Source organism: Grammomys surdaster, unplaced genomic scaffold, assembly GCF_004785775.1.
Source record: "Grammomys surdaster isolate TR1022 unplaced genomic scaffold, NIH_TR_1.0 270, whole genome shotgun sequence".
In the NCBI taxonomy this organism is placed as follows: Eukaryota; Metazoa; Chordata; class Mammalia; order Rodentia; family Muridae; genus Grammomys; species Grammomys surdaster.
In genome coordinates this window covers 398144-423997 of record NW_021604711.1, presented here as the reverse complement: position 1 = coordinate 423997, position 25854 = coordinate 398144, and the positions used below count along the sequence as shown (strand labels likewise).

At 40.3% G+C, this 25854-nt stretch overlaps 1 protein-coding gene across 2 annotated transcripts in view; it reads left to right on the top strand.

The window, feature by feature from the left end:
- Specc1 (sperm antigen with calponin homology and coiled-coil domains 1) overlaps positions 1-25854 on the top strand; it is a 227336-nt gene that overhangs the window by 157268 nt on the left and 44214 nt on the right. For both annotated transcript variants that reach the window (XM_028776493.1, XM_028776494.1), the window contains 3 exons: positions 3709-3790; positions 8171-8324; positions 12511-12613. In XM_028776493.1, coding sequence (XP_028632326.1) covers positions 3709-3790; positions 8171-8324; positions 12511-12613 — 339 coding nt within the window. The remainder of the gene's footprint in view (positions 1-3708; positions 3791-8170; positions 8325-12510; positions 12614-25854) is intronic.

Below are 25854 nucleotides of genomic sequence, written 5' to 3'. Positions count from 1 at the left end.
AGATACATCTCTGAATTCAAGGCTAGGCTGGTTTACAGAGCAAGTTCCAGGACAACCAAGGCTATACAGAGAAACCCTGTCTCAAAAACAAACAAACAAAACAAATTAAAAAAAAAAACAGAAAAAAAACTAAAACAACAAAAATCACACGACTTAAAGAAAGCCTCAAATATATAAATTAAGTTATAAATTAAACATTTGCTAGGGACATTTGAGAGACTGACTACAAGGGAGTAGAAATATTTAAGCTGAAGTGCAGATAATAAGAAGGGACAGGAAGAATAAAAAGATCTGTTGTGGAGTTCCTAAAAGGGATGGAGTTAGATCTCTAAGGGGAGAGAGAGTGAAGAGATAATAGCCAGGGGTTTCCAGAGTTTATAAAAGATGCCCAGCCACAGGCAAGAATGATAATGAACCCAAGCTAGCTATGTACAAAGAAAACTACACCTGGGTGTATCAGTTAAAACTGCTAGAGACAAACAGCAGCACTGTAGGACACTCAGGGCAGGACCTCTGGGTTAAAGGAGCCAGGACAAAACCACGGCTTCTCCATAAGTGATGGAAGACAAAGACAGACCAATTAAAGGAGGAAAATTGCTTCCAGGGATTCCTTTCACTTCACAAGTCAGTCTTTTTAAATTTCATATAGTAATAAAATATTATAGATTATTACTATGTGCTGATGCAAACTATGAAAAATCTTAGAAAATCATAGAAGTTTATGTTTATTTTAATAGACTGGAGTTTAACTTATTGCTACAAAGGAAACACTAGACTCAGAATATTTAATAATAAAATCTGAAACACTTAAAGAAGGGAATAATGTCAATATTAATCATGAATTCAAACAATGACAGGAAAATGGGGATAAACTCTTTATGAGCCAGGATTTTATTATTTCTGTTAAGATCAGTAAAAGACAGGACAATTAAAAAGGTTAGTCTCTCAGGAGCCTCCATGTAAAATTCTTGAACAAAATCTTGTCAAACCTAATTGAGCAGTATATGAAAAACATGTCAAAGGGGGTTTACTCCAACAATGCAAGGTTTTAACTGTTGAGTAGAGTCAGGAATTCACTATAGTAACAAAGGAAGAAAAATATATTCTGATCTTAGTGGGTGTATTTGAGAAATATCTTTGTGACACTGTTAATTGAACGTGCTAGGCAGACTCTTTACCACTGAGCTATGTCCAAAGCTCTTGTCCTGTTTTTTGAGATAGGGTCTTGCTAAGTTGCCCAGGCCCCAGGTAAGTCTTGAATTCTTAATCTTTTCACCTCAACCTTCTAAGTAGCTGGGGTTACATGAGTTACTCTTCTTCATTTAAACCAAGAGAAAAACTTTAGGAGCTAGGAGTATAGTTCTGTAGTAGAATGCTTGTCTATTATAGACAAGGCCATAGGTTCAAGTCTCCAGCACAAATAAAAAAGAAAACCTCTAGGTTTTTGAAATGACTTAGTGGTAAAGACACTTGCTGTGCAAGCCTAACCAAGCTTGACTGCTAGAAGCCATGCTGGAAGGAGAGAACCAACTTGGCGGTTCTCCACATGCTATATTGTCTTGTGATCACCATACTTTTTCTTTATGTCAGTGTCTTAATTAGGTTTTCTATTGCTATCATAAAACACCATTGATTAAAGTAACTTGGGGAGGAAAGGGTTTATTTTACTTTGTCTTACAGGTTGTAGCCATAACTAAGGAAACTCAGGGCAAGGCAAGAACCTTGCAGAAACCATGGAAGAGTGCTGCTTTCTGGCTTGCTCCCCATGGCTTTCTCAGCCTGCTTTCTTATACCATCGAGGATCACCTGCCCAGGAGTGGCATCGCTTCATGGGTTGGACCCTCCCACATCAATTATTAATCAAGAAACTGCTCTACAGGCTTGCCCACAGGCTGATCTGGTGATGGCATTTTCTCAACTGAATTTCCCTCTTCCTAAATGACTGTAGCTCATGTCAAGTTGACATAAAACTAGCCAGCACACACAGTCAATTATGTAAGCTATGTTTTCCTAATTATGACATATAGGTGCCAGTATTCATTCATTTCATTCATGTATATTCTCTCTCTCTCTAATACATTTCTTTAAAAAAAAACTTTTATTGAATGGATGTCTTGTCTGCATGTATATATTGTACCATGGAGGTGCCTATGGATGCCAGAAAAGGTTATCAGATCCTCTGGAACTAGAGTTACAGGTGGTGGCGAGCTGCCATATGGGTGCTAGAAATTGAATCTGGTTCCTTTAGAAGAGTAGCCAGTGCTCTTAACCATTGAACCATATCTTCAGTCCCTCTCTGGGAAGTTCTTTAATCTGATTTATTGCCAGCAATCATACTTAGTGATGAAATTTTAGATGTTTTCTCATAAGACTAAATTGTTAGGAATCTTTTACTTCACATGCTGACTTCAAAAACAACATTTTAAAACATTTTTTTTTGAAAATTATATTCTACAACAATTTTACTTATTAGGATCACTGGGAACTATACATTTCATGCTTAATATCAGTGTAGAAAGGAACCTCTAAAATAAAGAATTCTCTTACACCATGTGTATAATCAGTGTTCATAACACCAGTATCAAAGTCAGTACTGCTGTTCATAGAGGGTGGGTCCAGTGAACTACGGAAATCATAGTAGCTAACCCATGAGATGCTCACCGTGTGCTGTGACCTGCTTGAATTATTCTGAATGGATTTTTAGTCATCTAAAAACCCTCCCAACAATCTCTGTGGCACTATCAATGTCACATCATTTTCTAGCTACAGCAGCTAAAGTGCAGAGAATCATGAGGCCCAAAGGCACATGGCAGTTGATAGCAGTCAGGCTGCAGAAGACCCTCATGTGAACCTGGCAAGGTAGTGGATGTAGCCTGGTAGAATCTAGGGCAGCTCCAGGCCACCAACATGGAATTAACTCCAAGATGTATTCAACAAACAAAACCAAATGGTGCCAAATAAGTATAAGAGTATGTTAGCATTTGTGTTTTTATAGACAAGGTGAGAAGTTTATACAAAATATATCATGAAATTTGCACCTTTGCATATACTCATTCATCATTAAAAAACAAAAGGTAGGTGTGTGTAGTGTGCACGTGTGTGGTGTGTGCGTGTCTGTGTAGATATGCATAGTTTTGCATGTGTATGTGGAACAAGAGGTCAACATCAAGTGTCTTCCTCATAGCTTTCCTTCTTATTTTTTGAGACAGGATTTTCCAGTGACCCTGGAACTGACCAACTGGCTAGATTGGCTAGCCAGCAAGCTCCCCCTCCCACTCATCCCCTCCCCTGTTTTCTGCACCCTTCCTGTTACTCCATGATTCTCCTGCCCTGGAGAACCAGGGGATCTAGCATTTCCTGTGCTAAGATAAGGCATGCTGTTTCACTTTACTTAAGAAATTATATTATATATATATATATCTCAGAGTGTATTGAGTATTCCAGAAAAGATATATTCATAAAACAGATTAGTAACAGTTGCCTATGGGAAAATGAAATATGTGGTGGAAGTGAACTGGGGATTATCTTTCATTATTTGTTCCATTTAAGCCAGTTGGGTTTATTACTGTTTAAACTAGTAAGTTATTTTAAAAGACCCTGGGGTGTTCTAGTGTGCTTAAGAATTGTATGTAGGCACAGCAGTGTGTACTTGTGTTCTGTTCTTATGTTGAAAGCTCATCATGCTGATGTGCCCTTTGTTTTTGACAGAGACATTCAACTTATAGCAGCATGAGGCCAGCCAGCAAAGGGATGTCTCAGCGCTTGGACCTGCCAGACCTTCCCCTCTCTGGTAAATGACTGAAAGCACAACTACTTTTGACCTATTTAGTGGTGTTTATTTTTTGTTGCATGAACTTGAACTTGAAAAACTAATTGGTGGTATTTATTTCTGCTGATTTCATCCCCTCACGGTGCACATTGTGCTCTTTAGAGACAAATGTGCAGTTCATGCCAGAAGAAGTGTCTCCTACTTGCTGCCCTCCTCAACATGTGTGGATGTAGGAGAGATGCCAACTATCTGGATTTGTATTGTTTTTAATAAGCAAAATCTCAAGACATATCTCCTCTTCTTTAAAAAAAAAAAAAAGTAACTATGTTAGGCAAAAACCCTTGTCTGGTTTTGTGTTTGTCCACTGATTTCTCAGGTCTTTAAGTGTACCATTTTTAGGTCTCTCTGCCTTTGAGTACCATCCTTTCCTCGTGTTGCACTATATCCTTTTCAAAGTCAAATCCTGACAGTGAGGCGGAAGCTGTAATTAGGGGGGTCTCATCGTCACAATTCCATTCTTGCTGAGCCTCCTGTGCTGACAGTGCAGAGGTATAGCCAGTGAAAAGAGTAAGCAAAGCCCTGCTTGGCCTCGAGTCTCTTGGCACAGCCACTCCCCGCCCAGCATTGGCTTTGCTTTCGTCATGTCTTAAGATAGAAGCATTTCTGGTACTGGGAAGGTAGCAAGCACAATGATTAAGAGCACTTACCGTTCTTGCAGAGGACCTGAGTTTGCTTTCCAGCACCCACATTAGGTGTCTTACCTATCACTCCCGGGGATCTGACAGCCTCTTTTGGCCTCTGGGGCACCTGAATTCATGTGCATAAACTTACATTCACACATATACACATAACAAAATTTATCTTACAAAAGAAAAGAAAGAAACTACTTCAAAGGGTCATTTGAAGGATTGAATTAATTCATTTAAAACACTGAGGATACTGCCTGGTGTGTTATGGGCATCATAGAAATACTTGCTGTTAGTCACTTTCCTTGCTGTTGTTTGCTGAGCCTGTTAACATGCTCAGAAAAAACGAACAAAGTTACAACTTGCTCTGTGTTGTAATTTAAGTATGCAATAGCATTTCATCTAAAAATACACATAGCTAGCTTAATAATGATGTATTATCACCAACAATCATCTCAGCCTTCAGCAACTTAGCATCTTTTTTCTGACAGAGGGTCTTGCCTCCATGTTGATGGCTACTGACTTAGGTCGGGTAGTGTTTACTGAAGCTGGTATAATGGTGGCAATTCTTTAAATAAGACTCCAGTGACATTTACTGTGTCACCTCACCTTGACTTTCCCAAGGGCTTTCCCACATAGCACGTCTTTCAAAATCAGAGTCACTTCTTTCAAAATGCGGCTTCCCCGAGTTGACGTCACACTCTGAATCCTTTGTTACCGTTTCCAGTGTTCGCAGCACCTTCACCAGGCAGAGGTTCTTTCTTGAGAGATTACTTTCTTTGCTCCTCTGTAAGAAACAGCTCACTACCCACTAATGCTTTCTCCTGAGATGGCAGCAGTTCAGTCTTCTCCTTAGGCTCCTTTGCCAATCTAGTGCCTTTGCCATTCCCGTGCCTGCAGTGATCCCCACCACTGATGTCTGGAACCCTTCAAAGTCGCCACTGAGGGCTGGGATATCAACTGCTTCCCAATTCCCATTGATGGTGACGTGTTTACCTCCTCCCATGGATCACCATGTTCCTAGTGGCATCTCAAGTCCTACATCTTTCCAGAAAGCAGTCCATTTTTGTTGCTCAGGTTCATGGGAGGAATCATTATTTGTGGCAGCTATAGCTTTTGAAATGTTTATATAATAAACATTGAAAGTCAAACTTACTCCTTGATCCACAGGTTGTAAAATTGCCTCTGTGTCAGGAGGCAAAAAAAAAATGTTAGTAATATTATTTTTGTACATCTCCATCAGTATTTTTGGATGAACAACCAGGAATACCATCAAGGGCAATAAGGGTGGAGTTGTTGATTTTGTTTATTATTATTGTACATGTGTGTAATGTATGTGTAAATATGCATGTACCACTGCACATATGGAGAAGTCAGAAGACAACTTTGTAGAGTTGGTTCTCTCTTGCTACTTCACGTGTTTCCTAGTGTGCAGCAAGTACCTTTACCCACTGACATATCTTGTAGGCTCTGAGCCGTTGTTGTTGTTGTTGTTGTTGTTATTTATTATTATTAATCGTGTGTGTGTGCCTTAGTGTGCACCACATGTGTGCAGTGCTCAGGGAGGCCAAAAGAAGGTGTTGGACCCCAGAGAATTGGTATAGACAGCTGTGAGCCACTATGTATTGTAAATGCTGGTAACTGAACTCAGGTCTTCTGCAAGAACAGCCAGTGTTGTTAGCCTAAGCTATCTCTCTAGCCCCACAGAGAAGCTTTGAAAGGATTTTTTGTGCATGAGAGCAGTAGACCTTTAGAGCAAGCTTTAAAGATTTCATACATGGTGCTGTAAAGAGACACACTGTCACCTGGCCTTTGCTGTTCCATTTACAGAGTGTAAGCAGAATCGGTTTAATACATTCTTAAGTACCCAGGGCTTGGGAAATGAGTATGGCTGCAACCTAAAAGCATTCAAGTCTGAGCACCTCTTTCCCAGAAATGGAGGGTGGAGGCCAAAACAGGAGATTGGAACCTGTCCGCATCATTGTGTAATACAGCACATGCTCATTTGCAGTGTAAAATAGGGAGTAACTTACTTGCTTGAACAGTGCTAGGTGAATTTTTTAATTTTGTGGTAAAAGCTATACAACATAAAATTTACTATTTTACTGTGCTCTGTTGGTGATCATATTTTTATGTCTTTCTCAGGGTATTCTACCAACTTCCAAATTTCCTAATTATCTAAAGAACTGTCCTTTTGATTGACAAGATAAATAATAAAGTTGAGGCCACAGTTATTGCTGTGGAGCTCATCTGACTACCCTCCTCCTTACCCCCAGGCACCTGTCTCCCAGAGATGAGTCTGTTTACTATAATAAAGGACTGCATAGTAAAAACTGTTTGCTTCCAGCCATTTCCAGAAACTGCTTGTCAACACTGAGGTCATCCCAACTGCAGATTAATGTCCTGTTTTTGTTGTTCTCTTCAGTGATGTAGAACTGTTTTTCTCTGCTATTCAGACCTAATTGGCCTCACCCCCAACATCATGCCCGTAATTGATGGCTATTAGCTGAAGAGGTAGTGTTTTCTTCTGTGACTGTGGGTGACAAGGTGGCCCCAGCTGTCCTGTGATGTTCAGCTAATCACCCGAGTCCCACAGCTCCAGCTTCCACTCTATAGAAGACAGTCTTAAGTATTTTTTGCTCGTTTTTGCTTTTATGATGCTTTGAGAAATCTGGAGAATTCAGTTCATTCTAGTACTTGTTTTCACTAATGCTAATATGAAAGGAGCAGAAAGGAGCCTTTTAAAATGTTTTTGCTCAGTTTTTAGTGAACTATAAGTCTGTAATTAAAACAACTTTCTCTCATGTGGGCGATTGTTCTTGTGTCCAGCTTTTTGTCTGCTGCTTGGCATTTGATCCGATAGTCACATGAGACGTTTTCCTACCAGCTTTTTCTTTGTGATATCATAAAACAAACATACTAGGTAGAGACTGGGCTAGAGAAGTAGGTGTCCTAACGGGGTCATTGCACAAGGCTCTTAGAAGGCCCCATACTTTATTTAATACTTTGATAACTGTCTGAAATTAATAATCATTTTTGAACAAAGGGCTGCTTTGGCACTAGGCTTTTTCTTTCTTTTTCTTTTTCTCTTACATGTATGCATGTTTTGCCTGCATGTTGTTTGTGAGCTACTGATGTGCCTGGTGCCTGTGAAGGCCAAAAGCGGATGTTGGATCCCCTAGGACTGGAGTTACAGATGGTTGTTAACCATTAGCTGGGTGCTAGGAATTGAACCCAGCCAGTGCTTATAATACTGGATCATTTCTGTAGTTCAACTAGATCCATTTTTATGATATGTTTTATTTATTTATTTATTTATTTATTTATTTATTTATTTATTTATTTGACTATGAGTGTGGATGTGTGCTTCTCTGAACATAGGAAGAGGTCAAAAGGATTATCATTTTCTTGGCTAAGCTGTGTGCTAGCAAGTACAGAAATTCTCTTTGTTTTCATTCCTATTGGAGTTGGGGTTTCAGGTGTGCACAGGACACCTAGCTTGCTGAGATCTGAACTCAGGTCCTTATGATTGTTCAGTAAGCACTCTAAACAACTGAGCTATCCACACTGGCCTAAGGTTTTACAGAGTATGTGGGTAGTCCTGCCTGGAGTATATGTGCATACTTATGTAGATATGTGTTTGTACTTGAGAATAAAGTATGCTAACCAGATTTCTCCCCTTTAGAAGTAGGTGACAATGTTATTATTCACACAGATCTTCTGAAGGGAAGGGCTGAGGACCGGAAGTCAGACCCTTACCTCCGAAAGAGTCCCTCACTGGAATCCCTGAGCAGACCCCCCTCCCTGGGCTTTGGGAACACCAGACTGCTGAGTGCGTCCACCGGGGGTCTGAAGCCAAGCAAGCTCAGGTACTGAACTTTAATTATGAGAAATGGGATGAACATTGTCCTCTTCCTTCTGTCTCATCCACAATCAGCTTACTTCTGAATGACAGCAATTAAGATGTAAAACACATCTTCAACAAGTCTATTAAGAAGCCAGTACATAGTGGTTTGGGACAAAATCAAATGAAAGACTGTACTTTTAAAAGCAGGAGACCTGAGATGTATCAATGAATAAAGGCTCTTGTCATGCAAGCCTGACAACCAATCCAGGTAGACAGCTGGGGAGTTACAGCTGGAAAGGCAGGCTGGAGCCCTGTTGCAAACAGTCTGCATTGCCAAAAAAGAGCTTCATACTTATTTTGGTAAAGCAGTGGGGAACCACTAAGACTGTGGGATTGTGTTTTTGTTTTTGAGTAGTGATTAAGAGCAGACCTGCTATTTAAGCAAGATTATTGAGAACACAGTGGCATAGAAGGAGGATTAGAGAGACGTTTTAAGATCAGTGTTTAAAGGGGTGTTAGCAAAGATGGGTAGCATGCAGCAGAGGAAGGAATGAAGAGGGAGGCTGGCAAGGCGGTTGCTAAACACCCATCTTTACACCCAAGCTTCTGCTACCTCCTCCCTGCCGGTGCCCCTGGTCAACATCCCGGCAAGCGTATTTCATCTGTTTCCCTTCTCTCCAGAGTCTTCCCTACTCCTCCATGTTAGTCTTCTGAATGAAGCACCTGGTGTTCTACTGCAGCCCTCTCAGAAGCCCCTGGAGCAGTCATTGCACTGCATCCTGCTCTTCTGAGTCTGAAGTATAGCTCCATCCCATCACCCGTGAGGATGGCTTAGCTCTTCACTCCAGGATAAATGGAAGACTAATGAATCTACCATCAAAATTAGTAAATATGAGATGGCTCAGTAGGTCAGAGCATCTCCCATGAAAGCAGAGGCCTGAAACTCTAATCTCACTTGGATGTCTTCCACTCATTTGAATGTGTAATTTCATTCTACATTTGGGCATTGTTCCCAGTGCCTTGCCTTGTGTTCCATGTAACAGCTCACCCATAGATAAGTCTACAAAACTGTCTATTTCAGGGATAAGAGCTTTATAGTACTATGATCATCTATATGTGTCTTATGGGAAGATTTGTGAGTCAGAATACATTCAGAATCTGCATCTTTGGAATGTAACTGATATTTGATCCCTAATAGGTAAAGTCTGATGTTTCAATAGGTTTATGAAAGTCCTAAATATAGATCATCCTGTATCTGCAGATTAACTAATAGAAGCAGATTAGAAGGACTAGAATTAGCACTACTCTCAACTCAATTCCATAAATTCAAAGGTAGACTATTTATAGTATACATTTTTTCATAAAATGTCAGTTAGTGATTTTAAATTCTTATTTCTTTTACATTCATGTTATTAAGTTTAGATTTTTAAAATTACATTTATTTTTGTGCAAGCATATGCCACAAAGTGCATATGGAAGTCAGAGAACAACTTCTTTTTTTTTTTTCCCCTAGAGGACAACTTCTACCACATAAATACCAACAAGGTTTGAATTCAGCTCACTGGACTTGGCAGCAAGTGATAAACCATCTTGCCAGGCCTGGAATTTTTGCATTAGAAATGTAATCTGTAGCTATGCATAGTCAATTACACTTATAATTTTAACACTTAAGAAGTTGAGGTAGGAAGACAAGGAGTTTAAGGCCAGTCTTGAGTACATAAGGAGTCCCTATCTCAGGATAGAATAAATTTTCAACCTCTATTATTAAATATCTTGTTATTTTTTATTATTAATTATTACTATTATTTGTGTGACATAGGATGTTCTTCTCTAGCTTTCCACCTTATTTTTTGAAACAAAAGTACTTTCTACATTAGTTTATATTTCTGAGACCTAGAGCCACCCATTCCTTGGTTAAAATTATTGAAAAACATATTTTATTAAGGGTCTGGAGAGATGACTTGGCTGGTAAAGTATCTTCTGTATGAGCATGAGGAGCTAGGTTTGGACCCCCACCCCTTGCCTTGTCTATAACCCTGGTATGGGGAGCAGGGGGTGTGGCATGGCAGTGGAGTATCCCAGAGCTCTGGCCAGCCAGTCTCACCATCTGATGAGCACCAAGCTCAGAAAAGACCCTGTCTCAAAAGATAGGATGGAGAGCAATTATGGAAGACAATCAACACCAACCTCTACTCTCCACATAGACACTACATACACATGCGCCTTCATGCATACATTCTTTCTCTGTGCACACATGCAAAACTTTGTTGTTGTTTTCCTCTAAAGGCTTTATAATTTTAGCTTGTAAAGTAAGCTGGGAGTAAATTAACAAGAAAAATATACAAACTGTTGTTAATCTGCAGAAACATGGGAACCATATACAAAGTGTGTGATTGAAAGAAAAGGTTGGCTAGTGAAAACCTAAACAGCCTCTTCCAGGGCGGGGGGATGGAGGGGAGTAGGGTGAGTTTTAGGAGGGCAGTAAATATCTTTTGAGCACATGCTCTGGTTGTAGTTTCTGACCCAGCGTTTCTTCCTCTGTTGATCTGGCTGGTGGATGAAGGCTGAAGAAAGCTGTGTTCATCTTTTCCTCGGCCTAGTCAGATACAGGGAAGAACTTTGCACAAGTCTGTCTCCACACTAGGAAGGGGAAGAAAAGATGGGTAGGGGGACCTTTTGTTACTTAGCTTCCCATCATATAACTAAGATGACTAACCTATCCAAAGAGAAGGTCTGTTTTGGCTCATGATTTGAAGGTTGCAGCCTGTGATCTCTTGGATTTGTTGCCTTGGACCTGTGATAACTTGGGAGTTTGTAACATAATTGCTGTAATTTTTCTTACTATGGGATATTCCATGAGTGTGACTGGACCTCAGCTTATCTGCTTGTTGGCACATAGTTGGTTATCTTTTTATTATTGTAAGAATGCTGCCTTGCTACCTTGAGCATTCTTGGGTCAATGACTCAATTATATCTATCTGCCTTAGGAATATATTGATAATTCCTATCCCATTGGACTTTTTTGCCTTTTGGTGAGTCTTTCTTTCCCTGTTATGAAATAAAGTACACTACAAAACTTCTACTGCAGTATACTTCTGACTCCATGATCCCCATGCTAGAAGGCACTGTATGATCTTAAATCTCTTCTCGACATTTTAATAATTTTGACTAGCATAAAAACAATGTCAGTGTTGAGAGAGACCAACAGTGAGCTCCTAAATACTTGCTCTTAGTATGCTAAAATATTATAAATAGTGATGTCATCTCAACTTTTACTCATTCTGTACCTAGAGTCCATGGTCCATAAACTGGGCCAAGACTCTGAATCATTTCATTTTATTTTACTAATTTTCCCTTCCTCTCTACTCCCAGAATCTCCTGTAACAGCTAGTTTGAGGTTTTACTATGGCTTTTCCTTTACTTTTTACATGTTAGAGTGTAGCCATATATAGGCATATTATACTCAAATGATGTTGTATTTCACTTAATAAAAAGCTAGATAAATACATTTTAAAGATTTATTTTTTTATTCATGTGTATGTTTGTGTACCACATGTATGCAGGGGCCCTCAGAAGTCAGAAGAGAATATCCAGTTTCCTGAAAGTACAGTTATAGGCAGCTGTGAGCTGCCATGTAGTGCTAGGAACAAAGCCTGTGTCCTTACAAGAGCAGTAAAGTCTCTTAACTACTGAACCCCCCTCTCCAGCCATTTGGTGGACAAAAAAAAAAAAAAAAGAAAGAAAGAGAGAGAGAGAGAAGAAAAAGAAATCCTTAGATTTACAGTTGTCAAGTACATTTAGTTTTCTTTTATAACATAGGACATAGTGTAGTTTTAATGTGACTAATTTGCCTTCACAGTACTTTTCTTTAGAGTACTATTTGCATAAACCTATATTTCGGCTTTTTCTTATATAGTTATTTCTTATATATTTGTAGGTGGTAAAAGTCAGCATCTTGCCAGATGTGGTAGTACATACCTGTAATCCCAGCATTTGAGATGTAGAGATAGGAAGATCAGGAGTTCAGAGTCATCCTTGCCCGTAGAGGGAGTTCAAGACCAGCCTGAGGCATAGGAGACCTTGTCTTAAAAGAAAAATAAACAAAAAACAAAAAGCAAAAACAAAAAACCAAAAACTCAATCAAACAAACAAAAACCCAACCATTCCACCAGCATCCTCCTTAACTGTGTGTTCTTCTTTATCACCAGTGTTGAAAGGAGAGACCCTCTGGCAGCCCTGGCCCGGGAGTATGGTGGCTCTAAACGTAATGCACTCCTGAAATGGTGTCAGAAGAAGACAGAAGGCTATGCGGTAAGGAGTGGTGCTGCCAAGTGGGCATTTGTGTTCCTGTGCCAGGACGTGTCCCATGTGTGCATGTGCTCGGTAGCCCAGTTGGAATAAAATGCTATCTCTGTTCTCTCAGCCGTGACTTCCAGGGAGGGTATGATATTTGTGTATTGTATTATGCAAAGGTCCCTCAGATGAGGAGAGGCAGGGTGTGGGGCCAGAAGGCCAGTCTGTAATCCATCCACAAACTATATCTGTAAGTAGTCACATGTGCTGTAGGAAGAGAACCTTTGCCTCATTCCTCCCTGGACTGAGCTGTTGCTAAAGCTTCCTCACAAAAAGGGAAATCTTCCTTATTTGCATAAATGCTTCCAAAGGTTTTCTAACTCTTTTTTTTTTTCAAGGCTTTAAGTGTTTTTATTTAGTTTAGTTTTATTTGTCTAGGATGGTGTTTACTTTCTGAGTGGAGCAGACAAGGAAGTGATACCTGATATAAGTTGAATCTTTTATTATGAAGTAACGTACACAAAGATAAAAGTGCATGAATTAGAGTCTCATTAATCATTATGAAATGAAAAACAAGTCAAAAACCCCATCCAGAAATAGTATGTCCAGTTCCCACAAGTCTGTTGTAACTTTCCAGCCAGAGCCCCTTGCCACTCCCCAATATACCTGTCTGCCTCATTTCTTTCCATGCGGGTTTTCTGTAAAAGTGCTTGAGCAGTGATGCCTTTCTCAGCTTTTAGATACAAGGAACAAAAAGCTATATAATATTTTCATCAGACTTTTCACACAGTATTGAGTAAGATCTGTCCTTTATTGCTGTAACTTATTTTCCTTACTATTCAGTAATACAATATATGATGTTGTCATTACTTATCAATGCTACTGATATTCTTACACCTGCTGGATATGCACTTAGGAATGGAATCCCTGGGCCTTACTGCATGCCCATAATGAGATATGATAGAGGATGCCAAGAAGATTTCTAGTAACTGTGTGTCATCAGTCCTGGGAGAAACGTCTCTGTGTGTTATCACCGGCATCCTGCTCTCCTCGATCATAGTCATTTGGATAAAGGTGTAGTCACTTGCGATGGTTTTGATTTTTGTTAGCCTGTTGGTTAGTGAGATTGACGGTAAGTTAACTGGTTATTTGGACAGTCTCTGTAGAGATGTATCTATCAGGCCTTTCATCCTTACTTATTTACTTTGTATTTATATTTTTGTTCTTGAGAATGGAGCATAGAGCCTCTTACATGTAAAGCACTCTACCAGTGAGCTTCTTGCCAGCCTTTTGCCCATTTTTAAAATCATTTCCCCCTTTTTTTCTTCATTGTTTTTTAAAATCCTTCCTATGGGGCTGGAGAGATGGCTCAGTGTTTACAAGCATTCGTTGCTATCCCCATCTTTTTCAGGGCTTCTGACACCTGCTGATGCACATTCACACATGGAGCGAAAACTGTCACAGATAGATCAAATAAAACATACATTTTAAGTTTTAAAGTTTTTATAGTTTATATATAAGTTCTTTGTTAAATAGATGTATCACAAATTCTTTCATGTGGCTTGAAATTTCACTCCAAAAACAAAACCCTTAATAAAAAATTGTATTTATTTTTTTCAATTTGTGTATGTTTGGATGCATGTATGTAGACACATGCATGCCACCATAGTGCACCTGTGGAGGTCAGAGGACAACTCTGTAGAGTTGATTCTCTCCACTTTTTTTTTTTTTTTGAGACAGGGTTTCCCTGTATAGCCCTGGCTATCCTGGAACTCACTCTGTAGACCAGGCTGGCCTTGAACTCAGAAATCTGCCTGCCTCTGCCTCCCAAGTGCTGGGATTAAAGGCATGTGCCACCACTGCCCAACAATTCTCTCCACTTTTATGTGGGCTTCAGGAATCAAAGCAAGTGCTTTTACCTGCTTAGCAATCTCTTGCCAGCCCAGAGCTCTTAATTTGTACTAAGCCAGATTGATGCATCTTTTCTCTAATGGTTAAGTGCTTTTTGTATCCTGTCCAGGAATCATTTGTCTGAGGGCCAGGTTGCCTTCAATCTCAACACTGTAGAGATAGAGGTAGGCTGATCTCTGAATACCAGGCCAACCAGGAACACATAGTGAAGCTTTATTTTTCTATAGTTAATGCTAAATGGATATGTCTTTTAAATTTTTATCCTCAGCTCCATTCCCCCTTTTTGCTAAAACCTTAGAAGATTCTGACTTTATAGCACCATATAAGACCTTCCCAGTCTCAAGCTTTTGAAAGTAGCCAGGACCAAGAAAGAAGCTAGCATGTAACCATGGCTTAGCTAAGTCCCAGTTAGCTGAGAAGCAGGGCTGAGGTTCTCTTTGTTGTATTAACCATGCAATAGTTTAAAATCAGCATGTATGTAAGAGTAGTATTACCTTTATCTTGTTTTTTTTTTTAATTTCTCCTTTTATGTCACAAAACTCAAAATACAGTCACATTCATGACAAATAACAAAAGATCCCAGAGGACACACTTGCTTCTAGCTCACTTTTATTCTTTCAGCATTTCTGTCTACCCTTGGTAAGCCCTAGTCTAAGGGATGAACTGTCCTGCAAATGGAAACCATTTCCATGAAAGCATCCCTCCACTTGTCAGCCATGCTGCTAAGGAAATGGAAATGCAGGAGAAGAAAGAGAATGCTGACTGTGTGAGGGGTGGGGGGGTTAGCATCAAGAAAGAATGGTAATGGAAACTGGAAGAAAACAGTCAAGAAGAGCAGTCAGCCTTAACTGTGGCTGAGCCCAGCGTGGTTGTCTCTGGCTGGGTGCTGTCATTTCTTACTGCAGGAGTAGATCAGGGACAGACAAGAGGAGTTCAAAGACAATTACAGTTTTCAGAAGAAACTGACCCTTTGTGGTATGGTGCTATAATTAAATGGCAGGGAGGAGATCGACAGTATATTTCCAGTCAGTTGAGAGAAAAATATTTCCTGCTAACAAAAACTTGTTTTGTAAATGTCTTGGATTAAGTTTTCAAGATACTTTATGTTTAATGAAACCCACAATTTATTGTGTCTGAAGAATATTTTTCACTCACTGTTAAATGTAAGTTTAGAAAGAATTATAAATCACACATGTGTCTACCTTTCACAAACTATTGTCTAGCTAGACCAGTTTGTTCACGTTGGTGTCTGGAGCTCTTTGTACTTATGCTTACAGAATTAAGAAGACAAAACCGATTGTTGAAAGTTCAGATGATTCATAATCTCTTTGAAGACCATATGGGTTTTTACTTCAAATAACTTCTACCTCGCTGTCTTTCTACCTAGCCAGGTGTTGGATTGAAATGGACACTGTGGAAGGGAAGCCTTAAAACACCAGTCCGCTGGCTCAGGGTCCCATGCTGAGGTCTTCTTGGTGCCCACAATGTGCCTTTGTGGGGTGCTCTATATTTGTGAGGTTCATGGCTACAAGTGCAGCAGCCAGCTGGGCTGAGGTCAGGTTTCCTTTCCTTCTGCCTTCCTTCACCAAGGGACCTTGACCTGGCTTGTGTGGAATTCAGGGCAGATCTCTTCAGAGCCTTCTGTTAGTCGCCTCCTAAGCAGCACAAGGCATCGTTGTCTCCATGCACCTGGGCTGTGTTCCTAGGGCTCTGCCATGTCCTGGACTCTGGTGGACACTGGCAATTCAGTCCAAGTCATGGCAAAGTTAGCAAGTGTGAAGTCTGCTAAGACTACTTGACTTTGGAAACTGATTCTTTTCAGAACGCCCAGGTAAGGATCCTGCCTCCAACATGTGGAAACAGAAACCGAGAAAGTTGCTAAGCTAATGCTATTTACACCGCTCCATCAGGACGACAATGAGGTCACACACAAACTTCACAGCTCTTAGCTTCCTGCAAGTTAGATGGGAAAGTGGTGGACTTTTCTTGTAGCTGTTAGTATTCCTGTCATTCTTGTATACTCTACTTCCTTTTCAGCATGCAGACTCTTGACATCTTGAGGTGCATAACTGTCAAAAGAGTACAGTTTAGGCTGGGGTTCTCCATGCTGCCCATGTATCTGAATTGCCTGACTACCTGTCTTAGCCCTTCCACATTGCTACAAAATACCACAGATCAAATGGTTTACAGACAATAGGAAGTTACCTTTCATAGTTAAGGCTTAGGAAATCAAAGGTCAACGCAGATCTGTGATGAGGATGCCTGTTCCTGTTAAATAGGTTACACCTTTGGCTGTATCCTTGCATGATAGAAAGGAGTAAGACAATTCTCAACCCCCTTTTGTAAGGACATAATCTCATCAGGGGACCCAACCATCTTCCAAGGGCTTACCTTGTAAAATCATCACCATGGTGAGCTGGGGACTGAGCTGCACTCACAGCCTTACTCCTGTATCTTTAGTGGGATAATATAAGAAAAAGTGATTAAGTAAGAAGACTCCATCACCAAGATGGTTTCCTCCCAGAGCCTTCCCTAGTCATTGTGGTTCACATTTTAGCTTTCCATTTTCACCAAGACCCAATCAAAATTTACAGCCTATTTCATGGGCACTGAGATCAGAGAGTGAGATTGAACTGTCAGCTGTATCAAGGCTGAGAGAGGAACAGTAGTTAAGAACTGAATGCTGTGTCCTTGGGGTTATGTGATTATGTGCAAGACCCTGAGTTGGGAACCCACACCAGTAGGCAGGAATCTGAATGCTGCTGTCAGTGCTCAGGTTTGTGTTGCATCAGCCTGAGGCCAGCAGCAGCATCCTAGCAACTTCTGATAGTTTTGATTCATGGCAATTCTGGGGAAGATGGTGTATATATAATAAGGTTACTTCTAAACCTGACCTTAGAGACAAGTAAGTGAGGATTGAGCCTGAAGTAAAGAAACTAATTTTAGGCTATGGTTAGAATAATCATTCATACTGTTGATAGAAAAACAGACACAATCCCCACAAAAACACCACAGCTCTCACCTTAAAGGGAATAAGAGATAATTTATTCTAGAACCAAATTTGAGTGGTCATATCCCAGGAAACACAGAGCTAGGTTACCCCAGGTTCCTTGTTCCAGGGTGGGAGCAGTTTCATGGAACTTTATAGTAACAAAGCAAAGAGTCTCAAGGTATTTTAAAAATATAGTTGTGCAAACATGAGTGAGGCAGTTAGAGCAAGATGGGGCAGTCTCTCCTAACAGAGTCAGATGCTGTCTGATAACATTCTTAGCTTTTGGCTTGGTGGAAGTCATAATTTCCAAAAAGCTTTGTCTGTTAATCACAGTATGTTAGGTCTGGCACAGAGATGGGCAAGGAGTAGCCATTTAGAGGGCTAAAGCTAGCCCAGGAGGAAGTATAATTTAGGCTCTGGATCTGCACCATCCCAAGCTCTCCATATCACTGCAGTTCTGATTAGTCATCAGCCTTTGCAGATGTGGTATGGAAGGGGTCCCAAGCAGAGACACGGTTAGTGGGAAGAGCTTAGACAGGAAGGAGAGGACCATGTCTGGGGTAACGGGCAAGCAGGAAAGGAGCGGTCAGGGTAGGAGGAGAGGCGGTTTCTGCTGGAAGTGCAGCTGAGCTCCTGAGCGATAGGTAGTGCCTCTCAGTGGTAATTGGCCTTGCTGTGTCACAGCTGGAGACAGGCTCCTGAAGATGTGCACACCTGAGTTGTGCCATTCTTTGCATTCCTCACTTGTCCCCAAGGAAAGAGAAGCATGAATCCTGCCTTCCCAGAGATATTAATGTCTGCTCTGTAGCACAAACCCTGGTGATCCCCTGTGACTCAAGATCCCTGAGTGCAGTAGAGTAAACTGCATGTAAGTGACTTCTTTTAAATCTCCAGTAGGCTGGATGTGGTAGTACACACTCTCATCACTGTGAGTTCAAGGTCAGCCTCATCTACACAGAGAATTCGAGGATAGCCAGGGCTACGTAGAGAGATACTGTCTCAAAACACCAAACAACAGGGCTACACAGAAAAACCCTGTCTTAGAAAATCAATGAAACAAAACAAAGTCACTAGCAGGATATGTAGGGTTAGCTCAGTTGAAATTTGTGAGGACTGAACTTCTACCAGAAAAAAAACACACTAATAAAATAAGTCACAGACATTTAAAGTACTCAAAAATACAAAATTGTGTTGTTTACCATGCTGTGTGACCCTGGCATAATGGGGCCTAAAAATTAGCATGCAACAGCCAACTTTATTCATTGCATCAGACAATTTATACGCTGAGAGTTAAGAAAAGTCACCTGAGTAAAGTGTCAGTCACAAGGACAAGACCCACGTTGCAAAAACATGTAATCCATAGAAGCATATGAACAAGTAACAAAAGCCAGGCAATGAATAATCTAAAGTAAACTCCCTTCTATCTGCTACACTTGGTAGGGACACAAAAGCACATTCCAAGAACAATTCTGTGTTTTGAAGAAACTGAGGTCTTAAGACTCTTGTTTTCTCACAAGCACTCAGAATTCTCACAGGACTCCATTCTTGGAATGTGTTTTAAGCTAAATATTTAACTAAACACCAGGCATCAAAACAGTGCAATTGGAAGGATGGGATATCATTTCTTTACTTTTACTTTCCGTGTGGGAAAAGTTTTGATGATGATGATGATGATGGTGATGGTGATGATGATGTCAAAATGAGAATCCTACTCAAAGCAGATGAATACCGACTTTGGGGAGGCGTTTAGAAGTATATAAAGGTACTGTAAAAATGAGTGTACCCTTTAATTAACACAGAATTATTCTTCACTCCTAGATGTTTATACCAAAGAATAGTCGTAGATGCCCGTAAAGATATAATTACATACTTGTTATGCTTTTATTTATAATTATTTTTAAAATTGGAAATAAGAATTGCTTATAGTGGAGAATTACATATATTGTGGTATATGTCTGTTACAGAATATTATAAAGCCCTTAAGCATTATGCTTCAGGAAAAGCTAAAAGCACAAGAGAAAAAAAGTGGGGGCTAGGATGTAGCTCAGTGTAGAACATTTATGCAGCATGTTTAAGGCTGGGATTGCATCCCCAATACTACAAAAACAAGAAAATAATAGATCTGAGATAGCTTAATTCTTTTTCCCTCTTCTTTATCCTTCTTTTTGTCTATATATTTCTTTTCTTTTTTTTTTGTTTTTTTGTTTTATTTTGGTTTGGTTTGGTTTTGGTTTTTCGAGACAGGGTTTCTCTGTGTACCTCTGGCTATCCTGGAACTCACTCTGTAGACCAGGCTGGCCTCGAACTCAGAAATCCACCTGCCTCTGCTTCCCAAGTGCTGGGATTAAAGGCGTGCGCCACCACTGCCCGGCATGTCTATATATTTCTTAATTGTTTATTTATTGGGAGAAACTATTTCTTAGCCCACACAGCCACATTTTGTAGTTCAGAATACAGGTCAGTGATGAACTTCTGTGGAGCTCACTCCCAAGAATTCTTTACAGTCTTCAATCACTGTACTCTGAAAGATTCCAGCCTTCCTTGTGTCTTCACAATCTTTCATGGAGTCATAATTTCTGAAGAAATCTGCATATGCCTTCTCTCTTGGTTCAGCCTCATCAAACTTACAGAAGCTGCAACCCCCAAGGGCCACAGTGAATATGCCAATGGTATGAACGCACCAACAATATGAACCTGCGGAAGCTTGGCCAGAAGACCACACACCTGACGTGTCCACAACACAGTGGGAGTAATGGTAGTATTTGTCCTCCACCAACATCCTTCAGTTCTGGGAAAAATGGACGGTATTCCGGAAACATGCAAGCACACTAGTGTGTGGAAGATCCATTGACTGTAACCAAAGGGGTTCTTTTCATTTTAAAATACAATTGTATGGTATAGCCTAGGTTATTCTGTATTGTGCTGAGGATTGGATGGGGGCCTCACCCACACTGAGCATGCATTGCACCACTGGGGACTAAACTCAGGGCTCTCTCACCGAACTAAGCCCTATTCCCAAAATGGCATCTGTTTTGAGGAAAAGAATCAGATACAGATGGCATTATATGACTCCATTTATATTGAATTTCTGGGTTAGAAAAATGCATAGTGGAGATGGAAAGATGGCTCAGTAGTTAAAAGCACTGGCTGCTCTTCCAGAAGATCTGGGTTCAATTCCCAGCCCCTACATGGCAGCTCACAACTGTCTATGGCTTGACATGTCCAGGATATCTGACAGTTTCACACAGACATACATGCAGGCAAAACACCAATGTACATAAAATAAAAATAAACCATTTAAAGGGGAAAAAAAAGACAAATCATGGGAATGGAAGGTAATGCTCCCCAATCTCCTTCAAACTGATGGCCTCTTTTATCATCAGATGTTAGTGCGTGCATACATGTATTTGCATATGCATATATCTTCCTGAGTCATGTAATGCTACTTGTTGTATGTTTTTAGGGCTAACCACTTGGCACCAGACGATCAGTTGATGTGCTCTTCCCTGAAGAGGGCCACCCATCCTGCTCCTGGATTTACTCAGTTGCGTGTAGTCTACCATGTAGGGTTTTGGCCTTGTGGGCTTTTCCCCATACAGTTTGGCGCTTTTTTTTGGTGTCCTTATTCAGCTCACATTTGGGCAGTCATGTTGGTGAGACTTTTTCTGATTACTTGGAGACAAAATTTCACAACCAGTGGTCCTCTGGCTCTTACAATATTTCTGCCTCTTCCTTAGGTGTGGGAATATTTTCTAAATGTATCCATCGAGACTGGGCTCACAACTTTGCATTTTAATTGGTTGTGGTTTTCTGTAATGGTCTGTCTGTTGCAAAGAGAAGTTTCTTTGATAAGGGGTGAAGACTACCCACATCTGTAGGTGTAAGGACAAATGTTTATAGATTGTTGTTAAGGGATAATCTGATTTAGTAAATTAATAATTGTAGATTCTCCTCCAATGACCATGGTTTCACTAGCCTTGGATAGTTAGTTTCCAGTACCAGGTATGATATCCCTTTCACTGAGCCAGCCTTAAGGAGAGCTGTTAATTACCACCAAGTTATGTGTGCCACCATTGCCCTGGTAGGGGTTTCATGGCATGCTGGTCTTGTTATGATTCATAGGTGTCATAGCTGGGTAAGACTCTTTTTGTTTTGCTTTTCTTTTTTTTTGTTGTTTTGTTTTGTTTTTGTTTTTCGAGACAGGGTTTCTCTGTATAGCCCTGGTTGTCCTGGAACTCACTCTGTAGACCAGGCTGGCCTCGAACTTAGAAATCCGCCTGCCTCTGCCTCCCAAGTGCTGGGATTAAAGGTGTGCACCACCAACGCCCGGCTGGGTAAGACTCTTGTTTGCTGTGGTGTTTTGAATAATAATGAGCCCTCTAGGCTCATATATTTGAATGATTAGTCACCAGGGAATACCACTATTTGAGAAGGATTAGGAGGTATGGCCTTGTTGGAGGATGTGTGTCACTGGAGATGACCTTTATGGTTTCTAAAGCCTATGCCAGGCCCAGTATCTTGTTTTCTCTACCTATATTCAATTAGAATATAGTTCTCAATTACTTCTCCAGAACCATGTCTGCCTTCATGCTGCCATTCTCCCTGCCATGATGATGAACTAAACTTCTGAAACTATAAACAAGCCCTCAGTTAAATGATTTCTCTTATAAGAGCCTTCTTGGTCATGGTATCTCTTCACATCAATAGAACAGTGACTAAGGTTGCCTTTGGAAGCTTGCATTGTGCCTTCTGGTACTGGAAGCTAGTCCTTAGAGAGGGAGCATTCAGGTCAGTTCCAGCTCAGAGGTCCTAGGGGCCTTTCTGAAGTCTATGTTGTCTTCAGCAACAGGGACTTACCTTCCATCTCTGCGAGGTAATCAAGGTTATATGGTAGATTTATTTTTAGATTTTTGAGAATTCTCCATTCTAATTTTCATAGTGGCTGCACTAGGTCACAGTTCCACCAATGATGAATGGGGGGTTCCCTTTTCCCCATATCCCCTCCAGTATTTATGTTGGTTGTTCTGTTGATTTTTGCCATTCTGACTGGGGTAAGATGCAATCTCAAGCTTGTTTTGATTTGTATATCTCTAATTGCTAAAAATTATGAACAATTTTCGAGTGATTTCTTAGTTAATATTTTTTCTTTTGAGTGATTTCTTAGTTATTATTTTTTTCTTTTGGGACTCAGGATCCAGGCTCATTTTTCAAATGGATCATGCTTTTAAATTTTGGGAGCTTGAATTTGGGGGAGATGGGTCTTTATTTTTGTTTTTGTTGTTTTTGTTTTCGAGTTATTTGTATATTCTGGATATTAAACCTGTCAGATGTATAGCTGGCAAAGATTTTCTTCCATTCGGTGGGCTTCCCCATTATCCTGTTGATTATTTTTTAGCTGTGCAGAAGCTTCTTAGTGTCATGAAGCTCTACTGCATATGTGTTTCTTTAAACATACTTGAAATAAAGCAATAAAGTAAAGCAGACCAAGGATTGACAATCTAAATTTTCTTTAGGAGGTGGATTTCACAAATATTCATTTTCTTATTGTGATTCATAATGTGAATATATTTTTTGTATTCAATATTATATTATGACATGTAATTTGAGGATGGAAAGTCTGAGGGAAAGGTCATCCAAAAGTATTACAGTCAATAATTAAACCAGGTCTCTTTTGAAAAGAAAAAAAAAAAACCTTAAAGTGGAAAACAATTCCTATGGGAAGCATGTTTACCTGGAACTGCAATATTCGGAATTTACTTTAGAATTCTGTTGAGTTACATGCGTTCACACCTCTGCCCTCCCACCTCAGACCTATGAGGGTGTTACTAGCTAATGATTTCCTTTTACACTGTACCTTTTAAAAGTAAGACAAAAGCTGAACAGTGGTGTATGTCTTTAATCCTAGCTTGGGAAGCATAGGCAGGCAGGTCTCTGTGAGTTTGAAGCCAGCCTGGTCTACTTAGTAAGTTATAAATCAGAGCTACACAATGAAACCCTGTCTCAAAAACAAACAAACAACAGCAAAACTAAAAAAAAAAATGAATAAATAGAACTATGGTATGGACATAAAAGTATTAGTAAAGCATTTTTCATAAAAAGACTTAAATGTCTTTCCTGTAATTTGTATGTACTGTGTGTAACTCCATTTGTTCATTTTCTCACAGACAATGAACATGAACTTTTTATCATCAAAGTTCTTACTGTCTTAAACCATAACATAAGGCTGACACTGCTGAACCCTGAGTGGAATCTTATCTCAGATGAGTGGGCCAACTCTATCCCACCACGTGTTTTTGTAGGGAGGTTCTGGTAGAACTCAAGTCTAAAGCATATATTGTCTATATCTGCTTTGTTGAAGCTATGGGGTCACATAGCACAACAGAGACCTGATAAACCAGAGTTGTTTCCAACCTGGGCCTTTACAGAAGTGTGCTGACCCTTGGCTTAGATAAAGCTATGAAAGATCTATTGTTCATACCCTGTTTGGTTCTTGCATTTCAGATAGTGAGGACCAAGGCTTCAAGTATCCAGGATTTGCTTGAAATTTTATCCAAATCCATTCTGTTTCTTGTTTTGTATTATTAGCAATTCAAGAAGCAGCTGATGCCTGCACACAGTTGTTGAGAGACAGACAGGTTTGAGCCAGGTTTGAACTTGTTAACTAAGTCCTTCATCTTCTCCTTTGGAGAAAAAAGTCAGTCTGGAGACATCTGGTTTTGAATCTGGACAGAACACCCACGTTGTCGGCAACTTCCGCTATTCCATCTCTGAGTTCCCACAGACAGGCAGTGTATCATGCTAACTCAGAAACAAGCAGCCTATGAAATATCAGGCCATTTTGAACTCTCTGTATGTTTTCTTTTTTGAGAGAAGTCTCTTGAGGGCTACAATTCAAAGAACGTAAAATGTTCTGATTTATTTATTGTCTTCTGAGAGGCTTTTCTTGACTTCATTATAAATATAGATTCCCAGGGGGCTGGAGAGAAGGCTCAGCCTGTAAGAGACCCTGCTGCTCTTCCACAGGACCCAAATTTGGTTTCTAGCATCCACTTCAGATGACTCACAGCTACCTGTAACTCTAGCTCTAGGGATCCAACACCTTCTTCTGGCCTTTTTGGACACCCCTAGCACACATAAATATAAATAGAATATAAGTAAAACTAAAAATATTCTCAATGGAAAATGACTATCATCGTGGTCTTTCCAGAGAGCTGTATTCATCCATTGTGAATTGTGAAGGCATGCAAAATAAGGCCCAGGTTATCTTAAAGCTGAAGCAACAGTAGAATTTGTTGGAAAATAAAGGTTTTAAAAAAAAACCCAAGCTTTAGTTTATCCAAGTTGTAACACACACTCACTTTCTCCCAGTGTCCATTTTTCCAGCTGGTTTCCTTGGAGCCGCCTCTCACTTTCCCACTAGGATGTGCACAGCACATGGGTGAGGCTACCATATAAGAACTGCATTTGGAGCAAAACTACAAAACAAACGCTCTGTTCAGTAGTTTGTACAGCAGGTGAGGAAGCTATATCCCTTTGAATATATGAGTCCCAGAGAAGCAACAATGTCATTCTGCACCCATCAGTTCCTTCCCTGGGAATGTTAGAGATGAATGGAAATTATTCTAAGATATGATATGAAACCTGGGGTCTGTTAGCAGCCATAGCTTTGCCACGGCAGGGTGAGCGACCATAGCTGACCCAGGACAGGTCTCCTTAAAGATTTCTTACAAGATGGCTCTGGACTAGCACTGGGGAGCTTCCATTTCAAGGGGGTTCCTCTCATCCTGTGCCTTCATTGCTCTCACAAATGCTGGTTCATGTTGAGCATCCTTCCTCCTGTGTATTTGCAGTGTGGCCTGTGCTAGGCAAAGGATTCTGTGCGACCAGGCTCCAGAAAAACCCTGGGAACGGCACCACTTGTAAGGTTCCCTGGCTGTCAACCTTCACCGCACATTGCTGAAGGGTTGAGCCTGTCCTCTGGGGAAGCCTGCTCTCCTCTGGACTTTCGCCCATCAGCCTCTTATCCTCTCTGCTCCTTCTGCTTTGTTTCCTTTCAGTGCCATATATCTGTGGATAGGAGCTTGGTGTTGTGGTACATGACTGTAATCCCAGCACTTGGGAGACTAAGGCAGGAGGATTGAGAATCCTGGCCAGCATGGAATTCTCCATGTGTCTTCAAAAAAAACCAAACCAAAACAACAACAACAACAAAAAAAACCCCTGTAACTAGAATTGTCAGTGTTTGGAATTCTTTTGAGGCCTGAGTCCTCCTGGTGATCATAGAACTCCAACTGTGTGTTTAGATATATTGAGGTGTGAACAGGAACACAGACCATAGCATGAATGTGTCTTGAAG